Source organism: Miniopterus schreibersii (assembly GCF_964146895.1).
Source record: "Miniopterus schreibersii genome assembly, chromosome: 12".
Lineage (NCBI taxonomy): Eukaryota > Metazoa > Chordata > Mammalia > Chiroptera > Miniopteridae > Miniopterus > Miniopterus schreibersii.
The window spans coordinates 64,582,861-64,602,815 of NC_138112.1; the positions used below are offsets into that span (position 1 = coordinate 64,582,861).

Below are 19,955 nucleotides of genomic sequence, written 5' to 3' on the forward strand. Positions count from 1 at the left end.
ATGTCATATTAATGGGAAAAAAATAGGTATAATTATAAAGTTACTCTATTGTTTCAACAAACACACAAACAAGTAATAAAATAAAGAGTCCCAGCCCAAACTCCCTTTCAAATACAAACTCTGAGAAATACATTTCAGAAATTTAAGGTGGCTAGTTTTATTTTATTTGTTTGATTAATGACTGTTTCTTCCATTGGACAGCTGGCTCCCTGCATGCAGGGATTATGTTTAATTCTATTTACCTCTTGTACCCCAAATATAGCACAATAGCTGGCCCAGAAGATGAAAGGAAGTAATGAGCCTATTAATGGACTAATGGTGATATGAAGAAAATAAATATGTATATAATTAAAAATAAGTTCACTTATAGAATATGCCTTAGAATGATAATTATAGAACAATTTGGCTTTTCCGTCCAGGATTTAGCAGAGTGGTATGCTGTAATCATGGCAGAGCAGATGGAGTGATGTAATAAAATATATGCCAATTAATTGTTTTTTTAAAAAACATAAAGTAAAAGTGATCTTAATGAAATGAAACCTGAGAAGCACTTTTAAAAAATGAGACCATTACATTCTAATAATACTTATGGAAATAGATACAAAATTTCTTAGTAAAATATTAGATCCAATGCTATATAAACAGATAATATAACATGACCAAGAAGGATTTATTTCAGAAATTCAATGTTGATTAACATCTGAAAAGAAATTAATTTATTTAACCATATTAACAGATTAAAACAGAAAAGTCATAAGATTATCTCAATAGAGGCAGAAAAACAATGTGACAAATTAAATTGTGACAATAAAAATAAATTATCTAAGTGAATTAGAAAAAGAAGGAAAGCATTCTTGAGCTGATAAAGGACATCAATATTAGCTATCTATTGCTGTATAACAAATTACCAAGAAGTGAAAGATTAAATCAACACTTATTTATCATCTCACAGTCTCTGTGGGACAGAAATGTGAGCACAATTTAGCTGGGTTCTTCACAAGGTTGCAAGCAAAACCTTGGCTGAGGCTGGGGTATCATCTGAATGCTCGACTGGGGAAGGATCCATTTCCATGTCCGTTCAAGTTGGCAAAATTAATTTCTTTGCCATTCTAAGAATAAGGGCATCATTTCATTGCTAGCTATTGGCTGGAAGCTGGGGTACGCAGTTCCTAGAGACTGTCCTCAGTTCTTTGCCACATTGGCTCCCAACTTTCCTGCCTTTTTCATCAAAATTAACAAGGGAAAGTATTTTAGTAAGACATATTAAAATGAGAGATGAAAAGAAGTCCATAACAACTGTAAAATACAACCATACAAACTCCCAGATTGCAAGGGCCGGGAATAATTTTTTGTGGTTTTCAGCTCCTCCCCTCTGGACTCTTGGTCATTGTCATCTGAATCATCCATCCTGTAGGATTCGTTCACAGAGTCAGGATAGACTGCCCATTACATAAGATTTCTTTCGGATTTTGAGACTGATGTCTGAAAAGGTTTATAACTTTCTGAGGAGAGCAAAGTGACTCCCAAGAAAGCCCAAAAATGGTCTGAGAGAGAAAAGAAAAGACCCTGGCTAGGAGTTAGCATAGCAGTTAGTGGGAAGAGCTGGGATGAGGGTTCCCATGTGTGTTAGTTTCCCCATGGCTGCTGTCACCAACATAATGACTTAAGACAACACACGCGTCTAGCCTGTTATGAGTGAGAAATCAGCTTTACTGGGCTAAAGTCATGGTGTTGATAGGGCTGTGTTGCTTCCAGAGGCTCCAGAAGAGAAATTGTTCATTGCTCCCTCTAGCTTCTGGTGTCTGCTGGCATTCCCCGGCTTGTGTCTGCCTCGTTTCCATTTCTGTCTCCTAATTACATGCATTCTCTTCTTCTGTGTGTGTCAAACATCCCCCCACTTTCCTCTTAAGAGGATATTTGTGATTGCATTTTGAGCCCACCCAGAAAATCCAGGAGAATCTCCCCATCTTAAGATCTTAATTTAGTAACATCTGCAAAGAAACTCTTCTCATAATATTTATATGCTTCAGAAGTTGTGGCTTGATATCTTGTGTGGCTATTATTCAGCTCACTACAGTGTTCATGTGGACTAGATCTTTTGAGGTTGGAAGTTCTCACGCCTGCCAGAAGGATAGCACCCCCCCCCCCCCAAGCTTGTCCAGATGGGCAGAGAAGTAAAGAGGGTGAGGTGGGCCTATGATCACTCAAACATCAAAAGTGGAGTCCGACTCCTTACTGCCTTTCACCCCTAAAGGTTGACTGATGACTGAAATGAAGCAGGTTTCACTTAATTGAACCTGAACTTGTTTCAGAAATCACTATGGTTCTCTTTGAGATCTGAACCCGGAGACTGGTAAGGGGGATGGAAGTTTCATCGACTGCCTTTTTAAAGAGCCCAGTGTTATGTATTCTAAGAAGTGAAATGAGTGACTTTATCACTATTGATAATATCTGAAACTCTAAAAGCGGTAAGAACTGTTTGGTGAGATCTTATAGCTTTAGTACACTCAGAAATATGTGTGATCTTGATTTATATTTTGGGTAATTGTGAAGCAACAATGAGTTTTTTTCTTTTTACCAGGAAGGAATGTAGTGACTACTTTAGATATGGTTGTTAGTTGCCTAGTTTAGTGACAAAATAATTTTGAAATTGTCCACTGATTTTTACTGTGTGAAACTTTATTATTTACTAAAAAAAAAATAACATTGCTCTAAGAATATAGCTATTTGCCCTTCTTTATAAAGTGAAATGGATTCATTCACATCTATTAGAGATATCAATATTTTTAAATGTTTTTCCCTTTTCTTAGTTACCTCTCCTCTCTTAAACATTTTTTTTTTTTTTTTTCTATATTAGGCAGGAGGGACAGTGAGAATGAAAGGACTTCTCAATTTCTGCCTCAGTTCTCTCCACCCATAATAGCTTCAGGAGGCATCTAATTTCTACCTGGAAATTTTCTTGCATTTTTTTGTTGTTATTACATTTTTCTTTCTTTTATTCTTCCCCTATGTGTGATCATTTCCATTAGATCTTTATAGTTTCTGAGAGCTGCATTATCTGAGATTCTTGGTGACTCATTAATTGCTTGCCTTGCTCTCAGCCAGGGTCCATTTTCCTTCTTAGGTTTATTATCAGGGTTTCTCATACATCATCTGGCTGTTTTATTCCAGGAAGAAAGTAACGCTGCTCTTGCCTACTTACACGGGGTGAGTCAGACCCACATAAAGGTGAACGAAATGGACATTTTTAATGGGCTGAAAGCCTGAAGAACTTTGCAGGCTTCGCTGTATTCTTTTTAACTTTGAGTGTTGGTGACAGGTCCTAGTGCTGCAGGGGTCTGTTGCCTGTCTATACGAAGCCTCATTAGATAAGCTTGAAAGTTAGAAAATAACTTAAATAGAGAAGTAGCACACAAAAATAGCCATTATGATTTTCTTTATTCACAATGAATACAAATTTTTTGTCTGCTTTGTATGATTACATAAATACCGTTGGTTTATTTTAACACACTGCAAAATTTCAGTAGGACAAAATAAAAATAATAGAATGATTTACTTTGAGACTTCTGTAATTAACATTATATTTTTATTGATGATTCTATTTTTATTGATCATTTCTAATGTGTGTGTGTGGTATACAAAGTGTGTGTGTGACATTTGTGTTTTTATATGAGATACTTACTTTTATAAACATTTATTTTCTTTTCCCTAGTTTTCCCATTCCAACTATCATCTCTAGAAAAATATACTTAAAAATAATAACTTGTGAACATTCCATGAATACTTCCAAGCTCCTCTTATTATATGCAAATATTTTAATAATAGTTGTTTTATCATCCTAATGGATTGTTTTATATAAAAATATTTAATTTTATATACACAATAGCCTAATATTCACTAGTATCATTGTACTGACATCATTTATAAAACTACATTCCTAAGGAAAGGTGCTTTTTCTCTAAAAAAATAATTTCTCTGTAGAGTCATTGCTCAGCCCAACTTTATATAAAATTTTAATTAATGTTCCATTGCCCACCTGGTTTTAAAAATGGCTGTGACAACTCTATGAAAATGAGTGATATAGTTTCCAATATGTGATATAACAGAGACTTGAGTCTATTACATTGATCTTTGTCAGAATTTCTTACCGAGAAGGAACATTTCACAATAAAATTACACAACTCCCAGAAAAAGTGATTTGCTCTTGTGAACACATACATAACTGTATAACTGAAGACAGAAAAGTCTCTCAATGTTACAAGTAACTTTTAATTTGGAAATAGATAAATTGAGTTTAAGGTAAATAGCTGTTGAAATTTTACTAAAAATCTATACGACATCAATTCCTGTAAATGGACTCATTTTTTAATAAAGGAAATTTTTTACATAGCAGTTTTCTCAGTGCCATTATGACATCCTTGTTCCTGAAACTGTATACCAGGGGGTTAAATAAGGGAGTCACGACAGTGTAGAAAAGAGAAAGCGCTTTGTCAGTTCCTGCTGAGCCTTGGGCCTTGGGTCTTGAATATGTGATAATGACTGATCCAAAGAACAGAGCCACAACTATGAGATGAGATGAGCAGGTGGAGAAGGCTTTGGCCCGACTTGTGGCTGATGGCAGTTTGAGAACTGTAGAGATGATTTTGCCATAGGAGACAAGAATCAACAGAAATGGAACCGTGACAAACAACACGACAACTGTGTAGACCAGGATTTCATTTACCAAGGTGTTCCCGCAGGCCAACCTGAGTATTGGGGGGATTTCACAAAAGAAGTGGTTGATGAGGTTCGAACCACAAAAGGGCAGAGAGAAAATCTGGACTGTCTGCCCTATTTGGACTGGAACTCCAATGATCCAGGAGCCAGCCACCAGCTGGACACAGACCTTGTGGCTCATGACTAGAGGGTAGTGCAGAGGGTTACAAATGGCCACGTAGCGGTCATAGGCCATCACGGCCAAAAGGAAACACTCGGTGGCTCCCAGCATAAGAATCCAGCACATTTGTGCAGCACAGGCAACTAAAGGTATTGTTCTTCTCTGGGTCCAAAGATTCGTGAGCATTCTGGGGAGTATAACTGATACATAGCAGATTTCCAAAAAGGAAAAATTGCCAAGGAAAAAATACATGGGGGTCTGGAGAGCGGGGTCCAGTTTTGTTGTTAGAAGTATGGTGCCGTTGCCCATCAGGATAATGATGTAGATGATTAAGAATAAGTGAAACAGAAACCACTGGAGATGGGGAACATCTGCAAAGTCCAAGAGAACAAATTCTGTCAATTGAGTTAGATTCTCTTCTGGTGGTTTTTCTTGGTGTTTCATCTGTGGAAAGAGGAAATTTACTGTGTGCTTTTATTTTTACCTTCATGGATCAGTTCCTGTTCTTTAAATTATATCTGCACATTGAGATTGGTTTTCATGATCACCTTAATTGTTTCTAACTTAAGTATGCTACTATTGATATATTTCCCATTTTCTCAGTGTAGATATTATTGATTATCACTGTAAAATTCCCTGAAATTTCCTTTAAGATCATTGTACTTTCTGGGATATAGCCCAAAATAAAGCAAACTATGTCCTGCTCAGCACAGACACTAGCAGAACTGGGAGTGGTTGAAAATAGACCTGTAGGTTTGCTGAATGATCTCTCTTTTAATGAATTGCATTTCTTGACAATTCAGCTCTGTATCAAAAATTGTCTTCCTCATACATTCTCAACTGCCTGTTGCAACCCTTCATTTCTCTTCCATCACTCGATTACCATGAACATATATGTTTTAGTACACAGTTCATATTATTTGGTAGTTTACAAAAAAAAAAAAAAGAATATTTTATTGCACAAAGTGGAATAAAACAAATTATTTTTTAGTAGAATACTGACTGGGGAATATAACAGGGTTTTATTCTAGAAAAGTTGCCTGGGAACACAATACAGATAGAAACAGTAAAGAGGGAAACCCTGGGGAAACAGGAATGGCAGGGAGTGTGGGTTACCTGTGTGTATGTGTGTGGGCTGGGGGAGAAATATAGGGTGTCCCAAAAAATGTATACACACACTTTGAATAATTATAAAGGCAGTGTTTATTAAAATATATTTTATTTTCAGAATTGAGCTATCAGCTGTTAAAGTGCGTGTACCTTTTTTGGGGACACCCTGTATATTGCCTGTGATGTTTATGCCATGTGCTGTGTGCCCCTCCACTATCTTTGTTGCTCCTTAAAACACAACACTTTAGGTAATCATTTTTTCTTTTTTAGAGATAAAGATATTGAGACTAACGATGGATACTTTGACCATTTACCAAAAGGTTTTATGATTGCTAGTTTTTTTTTTTAGTTTTCTGCAATCCTAATTGCAGAATCTGTTTGAAATAAAGCAATTGTTTAAATTTTCCAAGGTTCACTTCCTTATTTGTGATAATGAAATGAAATCATATTGGTAAAATTGCCTATCAATTTTAAAGTTTATTAATGATGGTCCTATGCTTATAATTATGAATATGATATTATGTTCTTAAATCTTTAGTTCCCAGCCCAGTGTTGTATAACACATTGCCTAGCAAAATTGTGCTAGATAGAGTTACTGAGTTACTCATGGGTGATTACTTTTTTCCATTATTTTCTTTCCTCGGGGCCAGGACTAGAGAAAGGTGAGTGACACCCTCAGGTGCTCATTTAAGAGGCACTCACTCCTTTTCGGGGCCGGCTGATTCTGCACTGCACAGTTCCCAAGCATCTCTTGACTCAAGGTTGGCCCCAGCCCTGCCCTTCATTCCTCTGTCCTGGTGTCTTTGAACCATGCCCGCCAAACATAGTGTAACTATAGTGCTCCAGATAAGCAATCTATTCCTACCAAGATGGACAGGGTCTGAGTTATAGCTTCCCACCTGCTAGCTGAGTGGCCTCATGCAAGTTGCTTGATTTCCCTGTGCCATCGCTCACTGGAGCTTAAAACTGGCTAACAAATTTATAAATACTTAGGATTGTTATAGGAATGAATTCAGGCAATCTATCCAAAGCAACTTGAAGAAGTCCTGATGTTTATAAAAGTATTTCTAAGTTCTATTGTTACTGCTATTACAAGCTAATTTTATTTTTCTAAGTTTTACCCTTTCTTCCAAGTGGCATGAAAAAACACCCTCTAATTTCGTTTTTATTTGTATCCCATCTTTAAGTGAGAAAGGAATGAGACCTGAAAGCAATCAGCAGTGTGTTAAAAATTCTCCGTGAATTCTCCACCAGTAGTTTGGCTTGTATGTCATCTCCAATCTGTGGACCTAACACCAAGGTTACACATCACTGCTCAGTCCACAGTGTTGCAATCTGGCTACTTCCTTTTGATGCCTTTTTTTTTTTTTTTTTTATCACTAAATGATCTGGAGGCAAGGACCGTGACTAGTTTTCTACTTCAGAACAGTATAAGTCGTAGAAAATGCCTGATTCCAAAACTAAGTAAAGCAACAAACACTGTTTAAGTGAAATTATTATTCTTAAAAGGGAGAAAAGAATAACTATACAATGCAATACAATTCTAATTTTTATGTATCGCTTTTATGAATGGCAGCATTTAATACAAGTAATTTAACTTTTATTACTTGAATAAAATGACTTATGATGTTAAAATATACATAATTTCTAACTGTACAGATGCAATTTTTGGTGATGAAATCACAGGTCTATAGCATGAAGTGTGTAAGGTCTGTAGATGATTTTCTGTAGAGGGGACAAGGTAGAAAAAGCAGAGATTTACTTTTGTGCTCTAACAAAATTACCTATATTGCTCTTCATTCCTGTAAATATTTCAGTTCTTATGAATCAAGGGAAATAAAATTCATTTTATTTTAAATTCCCATCTCTATTCTGAATAAATCCAAATAATTAAGGGATTGTGTACAATATTCTAATTTGTTAGATATAGAAAGCCACCCAAGCTTCAGATGTATTTATATATTTGATATAAAATATCAAATTAAACCTTAAAGTTAATAAAACACAATATAGAACTTAAAATTTTCTATTATATTAAAAAGCCCTTAATTTTATCTTTTTTTTTCTTTGAAATAAATTGTCCTTTGGATTTCCTAATCATTGTACTTTATTTCATGGATTGTTTTACTTTAAATCTCCTATTACAATATCAAGCTGAGTACACTTATTTGTTATGTGTTGGCTCAAAATGAAGTTTTCTATAATATTACCTATACCTAGAAAATATTCTTCAGTATTACAGTTTTCAGCATATAAAGTGATTTAACATCACAACTTATCATTTCATTGTAAATTTTATTTAATAGGACTAGAATATGTAGGAGTTGCTTTCATACAAAGACACATTTCCTACTATAAGTTAAATATTAATTTTAAATTTAAAAATATGAACTAAAGCTTAATATTTTCTAAAGTAGTTCATATTTACCTTTCTTATTTGGGATGTTGCTGATTTTTCTCACTTTGGAGGGTTTAAATATTCAAATTAATGTAGGTGAAATACTTGTTTCATCAAAGATATTCAAGCTACCTTTAAAGTAATCTGTTCTTTATAAATATCAGGTTCTCTTTAAATAAAAGTTGTCATCTCAACCCCAGGGATCTCTTCCACCTAACACATTTACATTTTTAATTATACTTTCAAACTTTACTTCTAATAAAGTGAGAATCTGGCATAAGTCCAGCTGAGATAATCGAAAAGATGCCAAGCAACCAGGCTTCAATACTGGGACAGATTTTTTTCAACACTTGTATTGTTTAAGACTCTTGGGTTGGAATCAATTTCTTATGACAAAAATAGGATGTTGCTTCCTATTATTTAGTAAACAGTGATTTCTAAGGGTTTATGCTTATGAAGAGAAAACATTTACAAGAGAAGGAACTCCTGTAGTCATGTGATACTGGAGAGTGACTAGAAAAGTCTATTACAAAGTGTCAGGAGTCATTTGCCATCATGGAAAACCAGGGAGCAGTGGGTGGTGAGAGGCCTCGGGAACCAGGTGTGACACAGCGCAGCAAGGGGCTGAGAGGCAGCCAGGGCTGAGCTACTGCAGATGCACATCCAACAAGCTGTCAGCTGGAACGGAGCTCTGAGCCTCATAATTAGCATCCTGCATGGATAGAGGGAGCTTCTCACGGCACAGAGCACACATTCCAGAGAAGGGCTCGAGTGCGAGTGAGGATTTATCATTTAATGAGGAGGGTCTACCAAAATGGCAAATGATGGACGCATGAAACAAATGCTATTGGGACAAGTTAGCAGCCTTAGAGGAAAAAATAATAAACCTTCCTTAATATCTTACACTGTAGCAAGAAAAACTCCAAATAATACACGAGTTTAAAGATTTTAGAGAGTGAAAGGATAAAAGAATTCTGAGAAAAAAGGTTTTTATAATTTTGGGGTAAGGAAAGTTTAACTATAACTCAAAATTTAGAATGCAGGACACAAAAATTGAAAAAAAAATTCTATATAAAAATAAATAATTATTAATGATAAAAAGAAACAAACCCCCAAAGTAAAATCAAAATAGAATTGGTATAATGGGAAAATAATTACAAATGATTATCTCAAATAAAGTGGCCTCGGCTTATTCTTAAGTACTGAGGAACAGTCCAAAATATAAACAGAAAAATGAACTAAACAGACGAAGGAACATTTCACAGAGAAGATAAGAAAATAACCCCTTAAACACATAGACAGATTCTCAACTTTATCTATAAAAAATTACATCTGTAATACTTCCAACAATAAAGATAAATTTTAAAAATTTAATCTGAACAACGATTTAGTTAAAAAAAGATCTGAGACATTGCCTGTGCATTTCATATATAAAGAGGAAGCAAACCCCATTGACTAATATCACAATTGTGTTTACTTTTTCAATCAATCGATAAAACATACACACACATAAAGTTACGCAGTAATAGGATATTGTAACAAGCTAGTACTTGCAAAAGATTGCAAGCAAACTATGTTTAAGTAATCATGTGGGTTGTCTCTTTTGGACTTAACGGACCTTAAGTTTGATATTCACATCTATTCTTTTTTCTCCCAGGGCCCTATGATGCTTCTAAAATATGAGTTTTATAATTTATGCAAATTTTTCTAGTGCTTGCAACAAGAGGACTGGCTTGCTATGACCCAGTGAATCTTACTAGAAATGGAAGTTATTTATTTATTTGTTTTAAATGTTGGAAAATATATGTGGCTTGGTTAGCAGTAAGTCCTTACGTAGGTTTGATTCATTTCTCCAAAACAATTCAGAGCTATCACCAGGCTGGAATATATTTTTATTGTTGATTATTTTTTTGAGGTAAAAGGCAACTCGTTTTCTGAATTCATTTCAGGAAAAATAGAAGTGTGGCATAAAAATAATAAAGAGTATTAGATTTTTGTTCATTATAAACATATGTTCATTAAAGAGAATTTAGGAGAGGGGAAAAAATATATAATGGGTGATCTAAATACTGTCTTTTAACCTTAACTAAAAGGATATGTAGAGTAAATGGCTTATTTTTTTCAACAATATGCTTGATCCATGTTGTACGTAATTGTGTTTTATTAACTTTGATCACTGCCTGGTTCTCCCGTGTGTGAAGCTGTGACAATCACTTTCCATTCTAATTTGAGAAGGATTTGACATTATAAGTGATGCAAAGGTGAAAATTCTTGGACGTGTTCCTGGCACACGTGTATGCATTTCTGCTGGCACGTGCCTAGGAGTGAGATTCTCAATGGAACACTACTCAGCCGTAAGAAAAGATGAAACGCTGCCACTTATGACAACAGGGATGGATCTTGAGGATATCATGCTAAGTGAAATAAGTCAGACAGAACCATATGATTTCACTCAGATGTGGGATATAAAACTAGAAGCAACAAATGAACAAACACGACGAACAGACAAACAAAAACTCTTAGACACAGACACCAGTATGGTGATTACCGGAGGGAAGGGGGTGGGGAGTTTAGTAGAAAAAGATAAAGGAGGTCAAATAAGGGTGACCGAAGATTTGACTTTGGGTGGTGGGCACACAATGCAATATACAGATGATGTACTTGCAATCTATGTAATCTTATTAACCAGTGTCCCCCAAGGCATTTAATTAGACGATGAAGTAAAATTAAATTAAATTTAAAACGATTCTCTAGAGGACAGCAGGCTGTCTGTTGAGTGCTGTCCGGATCTACATGCCTTCATCCACGAGAGTTCCGTTGTTCCACATCCTTTACACCTGCAGGGTGGTTAGTCTTGATTTATTTACTTAAAATATTTTTGTCTTTATGAGGAGTGTGTTATAGATCACGTGTGATTTTAATTTGCCTTTTACTGTTTATTAATGAGTTATTTTTATTTTCCTGGTCATTTGGATTATCCTTTTTGTGAAATACCTCTTCAAGTTTCCTTTCAGTTTTTCTTCCAAGTTTTCTGTGTTTTGAATTTGCAGCACTTCTTTATATATGTAGTATTAGGCACTTTGCATTGAAAATGTCATTCTGAATGGCTTCTTCAGATAAAGAGCACTTCTTTATCAATTCTGTTCAACCTATTAATGTTGTCCACTATGGCTACTAATCTTGTTAAAACTATTTTTCTCACAGCCAAGGCCATGAAGACAATATACATTACCCTTGAAAAGAGTCGTGCAGAATTTCATATTTAGGTTTACAAATTATCTGGAATATTTTTCCGAATTAGTAAAGTAAGGTTCATGTTCTTTTTTTTTTACACACTTATACTCATTTAAACTAATGTAATTTATTAAAATGTCAACTTTTCTACACTGCAAACTTTTACATATTCAAGTGTGTTCATGTTATATCATCATTCAACAATTATTCTCTAAAGGCTTTCCATTTACAATATCTTTACTAGCTGATATCTTTTTTTAAAGTAAATCATAACAATAAATGGAGAGAGGAACTAAAATATACACTATGGTTTTTAGAGGAAAATATTGGGATATGAATTACTAGATAAAAGATACTATATTTTTTTCTGTAAACAGTCTCAAATCAGCAGTGAATTTGTACTGACAGAGACTAGTCCATTAAATATAAGATTTTCTAAAATATTGGAAATACAACCACTTGGGATATAACCCTAATATCAGAAAGTTCAGCCAAAAACTGCAAGTTCAAGAATGAGTGAGGACAATCAATTCATATTAGGACAGAAAAGGAAACCACAAGATAATTTCTGATTAGACCAAAGCAGATGTAGGGGAAAAACAGATAAAGCCTTCAAGTCAGTGGCTAATGCATTGAACACTAAGGCAGTCATTTTCTCAAGGCCAGCACAGCATCCTTACTCCTCAGAATGTGTGTCATGGGGTTAGACATCAGGGCGACAATGTTTAGGACAGGGAGAGAAATTTGTCTGTTCTGGAAGAATGCTTGGGTCTGGGTCATAAATACGTAATGACTCCAGATCTGCAGAATAAAACCATAACAATGCTGTGAGATGAGCAAGTGGAGGAAGCACTGGTTCTTTCTGTTGCTGGTGGCGACTTCAGGATGGTGGAGATGGTTTTACTGTAGGAGTCAAGTGTCAACAAAAAGGGGATTGTAACAAACAGCACAGCAGCTGTCAGGTCAGCATCTCATTCAGGAAATGCTGAATGAGCACTGGGGGGAATGTCACAGAAGTGATTAATTTGGTTAGATCCACAAAGTGGCAGAGAGAAAATGTGGCAAGTCTGCTCTAACTTGACTGGAATTCCACTCTTCCAACAGCCAGTCATCATCAGCAGGATACAGAGCTGATGGTTCATAACTAGATGATATTGCAGAACGTGATAAATGGCCGTGTGGTGGTCACAGACCATCACCATCAGGAAAAAGCATTCTGTGTTTCTAAGCATAAAGATAAAGCATACTTTTGTAACACGGGCAAATAAAAAAAAATTTCTTTTCCGAGTCCGAAGGTTTAGGAATATTCTAGAAAGAGTGACAGATGCATAACAGATTTCCAGGAAGAAAAAATTACTGAGGAAAAAATACACTGGGGTTTGGAAAGCCTGGTGAACTCTGATTATGAGAATAATGATGCCTTTTCCCATGAGGATTATCACATAGGCAAGAAAAATATCACAGAAAGAAACATCCGAGATTGGGATATAATAAAATCCCCAAAGAACCAACTCCATCATTGAAGTGAAATCTGCTTCTGGTTGGATCTTGTGGTGTTCCATCTGGAAAAACAGTGAAATTTATCATTTATCCTTTCGATTTATTTTTTATTGACTAGAAGAGATTGAAGAATTAATATATAAATTTTTAATTTCCATTCAAATTCCAGCATTTTATATCATGATATTAAAGAGGAAAGCTGAATGCAATGGTGAACATGTGCTGTCTAAACAGAGTAACACAATAAAATGTGTAGTAGGTTTGCCTTTTAATGGAATTGAAGGGTTCTAGAAACATGCATTATTATTTTTTGTTTGTGGACAGAGCAAAGTGAGTCTTTTTACTCCACATATTACAAACAGACCTACAGCAGAAACATTTATATCTGTTCCAATTCCCAGTGGAGTGCTCACCACAAAACTTTGAATTGTCCTTTTTGGAAATTCAACTCTGACATGTAACCTTTTGCAAGCACAGCAGGAGCCATTCCTCACCTACATAAAACTGCTATGGCTCTTCCTGCCTGGGCCTGAACTTTGCCCTGAAATTTTACTCCTGTTTCATTCAGCCATCAAAGTCAAATAAGTAACATTATCACCAGGCATTATCTCTCAAGATCTTTCACTTACCCAGTACCATCATGCAGCAGGTAGTGGATAAATGTATTTTGGCCTATAAATTGGTTAATGAATACTGAACTTATGAAATAAATTGCACAGATAATATTATTTCAGGAATCTCGCCTAGCTCATGTGTCTTACTATCTGTAATTAGTTGTTCTCATTAAAAATTATTCTCACTTTAATAATATACCTGAGATGGCAAATACAGAAATCCAAATTGAGCAGTATAAATTATTATAAAATACAATTATTAGACAGTCATCCCCCCCCCAAATCAAATACTGCAGTATTGGCTTAAAATTTTTAGCTCTTTTAAGACATAAAGAACTGTGAAAATTAATATAGACAGAGAGACTTCAAAATGGAGTGAGTCTCTGTCCTGGAGCAATCGCCCAGCATGTCTTAGCCCTCGATCCTGTGGCATGTTTGGGCAAAATAACCTTTAAGCTGGGTCAAGGCAACATTGTATTCCAACTGTCTCAGAGCTAACAGGGGGCAGACATCCCGACTCCAGGACTGAAAATTAAAGACACTTAGAATTTAGCACGAAGACACTTAGAATTAGCATGGCCACGTGTAGCTCAAGAATAGCCTAGCTGATTTGCACCTATAGAAACGTCTTCCTCGGCTTATTAGCATCAGTAATTCTGTTCATGTAATTATTTCCTTTCCTTTTCATGTGAATGCCCCTTGCCTCCATCTCATAACCCAAACACGATTCCTGTTTTTGCCTTAGTCAGTGCTACCGAAGTAGCTATTCTTTGATATCAAATAATTGCTGTTACCTCTCACTTTGGCTTTTTATTTTTAAAGTTGACAGAAACCCACCCCACAAAAAATAATAAGGTGGTTTGGAAAATAGAGGTTAGAAAGAAAAAAAGAGTATGTGTTTTAAAGCAAATAAAAGTACAAAGAGGGAAAAAAGATGACAAAGAAATGAGAAATCCCATATTTTTATACTATTTTAATTCTACCATTCTTAATAAGAAAGTCACTTCTAGAAAATATGTTTTAGGGAAAAAAAATCATAGACTTAATCTTCTTTAATGCAGCATATTCTTTTTCTATAGTGAGTCATAGAAGCATATATAAATAAAGAAAAGCCGGTATTTTTCTTAATAAAAGGGATTTGGTTCAAATAAGTTCCAGTTATTTACCTGATTAATTATTAACACAAACATGCTGTACTTATTTAGGGTTCAATGATCTCCAAAGTGTTTTAGTGTCAGTTCTGTCTTCAATTTCCTGTATCATAATGAAGGTGAGAAAGGCAAATTTTCAGCTTTGATTCGAATGCAAATTTTGAGCTTAAATCCGTCTTCTTTACATGGTGAATATGTTGAATCTTGATCTGCAGAGTTCTACGGAGTCCTAAAATAAAAAATAAAAAATCAATGCAAAAATCAGATAGTAAAGTAATTCACACTTTCTCTTCCAGATTTAGTTATAGCTGCTTTTTTTCTTTTCTTTCTGCTTTGTAGAACATTTTAAGTACATGTGCTTTGTCATATACATGCAAGAAACCTTTGCACGTGTGGAGTCCTGGCTGCTCACGTGACTGGGAGCTGCCTCTGTGAGCTGCTCTAGGGCAGGTTTAATAATAACATTTTATGGATAGGAAATATTTGTTCAATTAATTACTTGGCATATCCAGGGAAAATATTTTCCTAATTGGGTTGATATGGTGAAATCTTCAAAATTTTAACTACTTGTCTATTTAATTGTCATTAAGTTTGAATAGATTTTACTTATTTTAATTTATTTCATATATGCCTTTAGTAAGTGCTTTAATTTTCAACATTTTTAGTGTATTGTGTGTTTACATTTTTGCTTTTTTTTTTTTTTACTTCATTACTTTTGAATTTGTTTAAATTATTTTTGTCAGCAAGTACATGAAAACATTTACATATATGTATTTTTGGTACTGAAAAAGGGACATATGCCCAATTTATGAATCTAGCACTACTGTGATCTCTGATAACCATGCACATTTTATTTGTTTCTTTTTGATTTGTCAAAGACCAAACACTCATATTTGTCATTATTTGTCTAATTTTATATTGCTAATGATCTCTGATTTGTCAATTCTGAGACCCCTTCATTGATTCAATACTTGTTGACAGTGTTCTCTTTCCTTTTTGGTTTGAGGATTGTTTCATTTCTCAAAATTCAGTGTTCACTGACGGTCATTTATTTTTAACTAGGTCCATTTTTATCGTCCTCATCATAAGAAAATACTTTTTTATAACTGTATATGAGAGGCTTACTGTGGCAATAATTTCACAATATATACCAACATCAACTCATCTTGTACACCTGAAACAGATATAATATTATATGTCAATTATACCTCAGTTAAAAAAAGAAAAAAGTTATTTTTCTGTGTGCTTTACAGGTTACAATTTCTTTGTAACAAGTCCAAGCTCTAATAAAAGCATGATAACTAAATCAGAGATTGTTTGAAATTCTCCCACTGTGAGGGAGGCAACGTTCCCTTCTCATCCGCACCCCCCAGATCTTGCAGATATGAAGACACACCCACCACTGAGGTGCATTCGCAAAGTGCTACGTGCAGTTAGGAGTGCTATCCTTCTTGGTTTTAAAAAAACAGAGTTATGCCGTACATACATTTACATTCTTTCCCACATGTCAGGGAAGCTTGGGATGTCCGCAGGGAAGCACCTCTGAACCATAGTTTGACAGGCTCTGCAGTGTTGCTGGTGCAGGTGTTTTCCAGTGAGTTGATCTGTTCCAGCTGAGAGAGCCTTCCCTTTGCTTCCAGGTTGCTTTTGTGGTGTATAAAAAGACCTTTAACAAACATTCTTGAACAAACACATGTAATACTCATTCTTGGGCAAATATTATTTCTACCAGTTGAGGTTACTTTGATACAATTTTTTCAAATAAAAGGATAAGTACTTTGATTTTACTTTCAAAAGATGCCCCCCCCCCCAATTATTGCCTGAAAAAGACACAGAAATCATTCCACATGATTCACACAAAAGCATTTTAATGAAAATACTCTTTTAAAAAAAATATGTCTTTATTGATTTCAGAGAGAGGAAAGGAGAGGGAGAGAGAGAGAGAGAAACATCAATGATGAGAGAGTCACTGATCGGCTTCCTCCTGCACACCCCCTGCTGGGGATCTAACTGTGATCTCCTGGGTCATAGGTCGATGCTCAACCACTGAGCCATGCCCGGCTGGGCTGAAAAGACTATTTATGTGGTGTATTACTTTGTTTGATCTACTGTAACAAATTACCACAATTTGAGTAGCTTAAAACAACAAAACTTAGGTCTCTCACAGGTCCAGAATTCAGAGTCCAAAACCACAGTGTCACAGGGTCTCGCTCCCTCTGGAGGCTTTAAGGGAGGACCATTCCTTGCTTCTTCCAGCTTTTGGTGGCTCTTGACCTTCTTGGCTGTATGGTTATTGGCGACATCACTCCAGTCTCTGCCTCCGTCTTCTCATGATGTTCTTCTCTGTGTCTCTGTTCTGTTTTCTAAACTTTCTGTGCCTTTCTGCCTCATAAGGACACTGGTCATGGGATTTAGTGTCCACCTTAAGCCAAGATGATCTCATTTCCTTAACTTAGGACATTTGCAAAGGTCTCCTTCCCCTCCCCCCGTTTTCAAATAAGGCCACATTTGCAGGTTCCAGATGGACATATATTTAAAGGGGTCTTCATTCAACCCAATACACATTGATATGCATAGTTTAGAGTAAAAATTTAAGATACTTCTAATACTAAATAGATACTGTTAAAGCAATACCTGAAGCTACAAGTGGAGGGGATGATGTTATCAGAGAACAGTGAATGCTGGGATAATAGAGGAGGGGACACCCTTAGGATTTGTAGTCTTTTAAAAGAAAAATTTATCTTTATTGTTGAAAGTATTACAGTTATCCCCCCTTTTCTCCCTCCCCATCGAATCCCTCCACCCTGCACCTGCTCCACCCCCAGGCCTTCCCCATGCTATTGTCTGTTTCCACGGGATATGCATTTATGCGTATAAGTTCTTTGATTAATCTCTCCCCACCCACTCCCCCACCCCTGCCTTCCCTCTGAGATTCCTCAGTCTGTAGGATTTGTAATCTTAAAGCACCATGGACAGCGACAGGAGAGAGAAACAAGGTTAAATGCAAAGAAAACAATGATTTCCCTGCTTCCACCATCTGGGCTGCTGCTGGTTTTTCTCATTGGCCAAATCCAATCATAGCACAGAGGAGGTCAGTAAATATATCTGAAGGAATGGGAAGGTTAAAGAAAATATATCACAGAATAGGACTCTAATTCCTGGTTATATAACACACTTGGTCAACTATCATTGTCTTGCTCAGGCAGTCTCTTAACTCACTAGTACATAGTGAGAGGAAAGATGAATCTTCAGGTTAGATTGTTGCAATTGAGATAATTTGTGCTCTGATTACACAGAAGCCCTTTGCCTAATCCTATGAAACGAAGGCCCCTTAACATAATGTGAAGTTGCTATGATGATTATTAATGACCATTATTTAAAAATGGGTGGGGGGGTGGTGGAAAATGGGGGACATCTGTAATACTCTCAAAAAAAAAAAAGTGCAAATATTTCTGCAAAAGCAACAATATAGGAACAAAATTAGATTTTTTTCCTGTTGTATTTATGTGACAAACAGAAGTAAATCCTTTGTGTAATTTCAAGTCTTTGAGTCATTGTCATACTTCAGTAGTTTTTTCAGTGCCACCATGATGTCTTTGTTCCTCAGAGTATATATAATGGGATTCAACAATGGGATCAAAACGGTGTAGAAAAGGGAGATCAGTTTCCCGATTCCTTCAGATTGATTTGGTTTGGGTTGTAAATAAGTGATTGTAGCCGTTCCATAAAATAAGACAACAACGATCAGGTGAGATGAGCAGGTGGAGAAGGCTTTAGCCCTCCCTCTGGCTGATGACAATTTCAGAATGCTGGAAATAACTTTGCCATAGGAGACAACAATCAGCAGAAATGGGACCATGATAAATATCACCGCAACCACATAGACCGCTATCTCATTCACAGATGTGTCCCCACAAGCTAGCTTGAGTACTGGGGGAATGTCGCAGAAGAAATGATTAATTGTGTTAGACCCACAAAAGGGCAGAGAGAAAATCTGGCATGTTTGCCCAATTACGACTGGAACTCCACTGACCCAGGAGGCAGTCACCAGCTGGACACAGACCTTGTGGTTCATGACTAGAGGGTAGTGCAGAGGGTTACAGATGGCCACGTAACGGTCATAGGCCATCACTGCCAGGAGGAGACACTCCGAGCCTCCGAACATAAGGACAAAACACATTTGTGTAGCACAAGCTAGTAAAGAAATGTTTCCTTTCTGGGTCACAAGGTCCATGAGCATTCTTGGGATAGTGACTGTTACATAACAGATTTCTAGAAAGGAAAAATTGCTGAGAAAAAAATACATGGGGGTCTGGAGAGTAGGGTCATTTTTAGTTATCAGTATTATAATGCTATTGCACATGAGGATAGTCAGATAGATGACTAAAAATATCCCAAAAAGAATCCATTGGATATTGGGAATGTCAGAAAACCCCAAGAGAACAAATTCCATCATTGTAGTGATATTTGATTTTTCTGTTTTTAATTTGTTCTCCATCTGCAAATATGGTAAATTCGAGATGGTTAATTCATTGATCTTCTTGAACCACACTTTCCTCTTCTGTCAACTGGATTAACTGCATGAAAGTATTTCTATGATTTTTAAAATTATTGCCATCATTACCTTGCTCTATTTCTAGGAAATGAGATTTGAAACTTCAGAAATGAACTGATGTTCAGTTAAAATCGACCCAAGAAAATAAAATCCTAATTTATTTTTATTCTTGAATGGAATGATATCAGAGAAAATGAGAAGTGTGCATTTTATTGGGATCTTATTGTGCAAGAATACTATCTACTTGCTGCATCCCTATTAAGAATGGAATTATGACACAGGCTTTTTCTGCTGTTTTTGTCTGGGTTCACCATCTTTACTCAACAGTGGTTGACCTACTCCATCTTCTTTCAATTTCAAACTTTTACTGTTTTGAGTAATTCTTGTTCAAAATGAGTTTAAGTCCTCCCAACTACATTTTAATGAGAATCAATTCTCTTAAAACAATCCTTTTTATGTCAGGGAATAAATATATTCAATATTAATGTTCTACTTTATGTACCACTCCTGTCACTTA

General features: G+C 35.8%; 1 protein-coding gene across 1 annotated transcript; it reads right to left on the bottom strand.

Moving 5' to 3' along the window:
- Window positions 1–4,339: 4,339 nt before the first annotated feature.
- On the bottom strand, window positions 4,340–19,381 carry LOC308565560 (uncharacterized protein; the record flags this gene model as incomplete). Its single annotated transcript, XM_081154875.1, has 3 exons — window positions 4,340–5,340; window positions 16,370–16,563; window positions 18,447–19,381. 3 exons carry the CDS (start codon window positions 19,379–19,381, stop codon window positions 4,340–4,342), a joined length of 2,130 nt encoding a protein of 709 aa, XP_081011001.1.
- Between the last annotated feature and the right edge of the window lie 574 nt (window positions 19,382–19,955).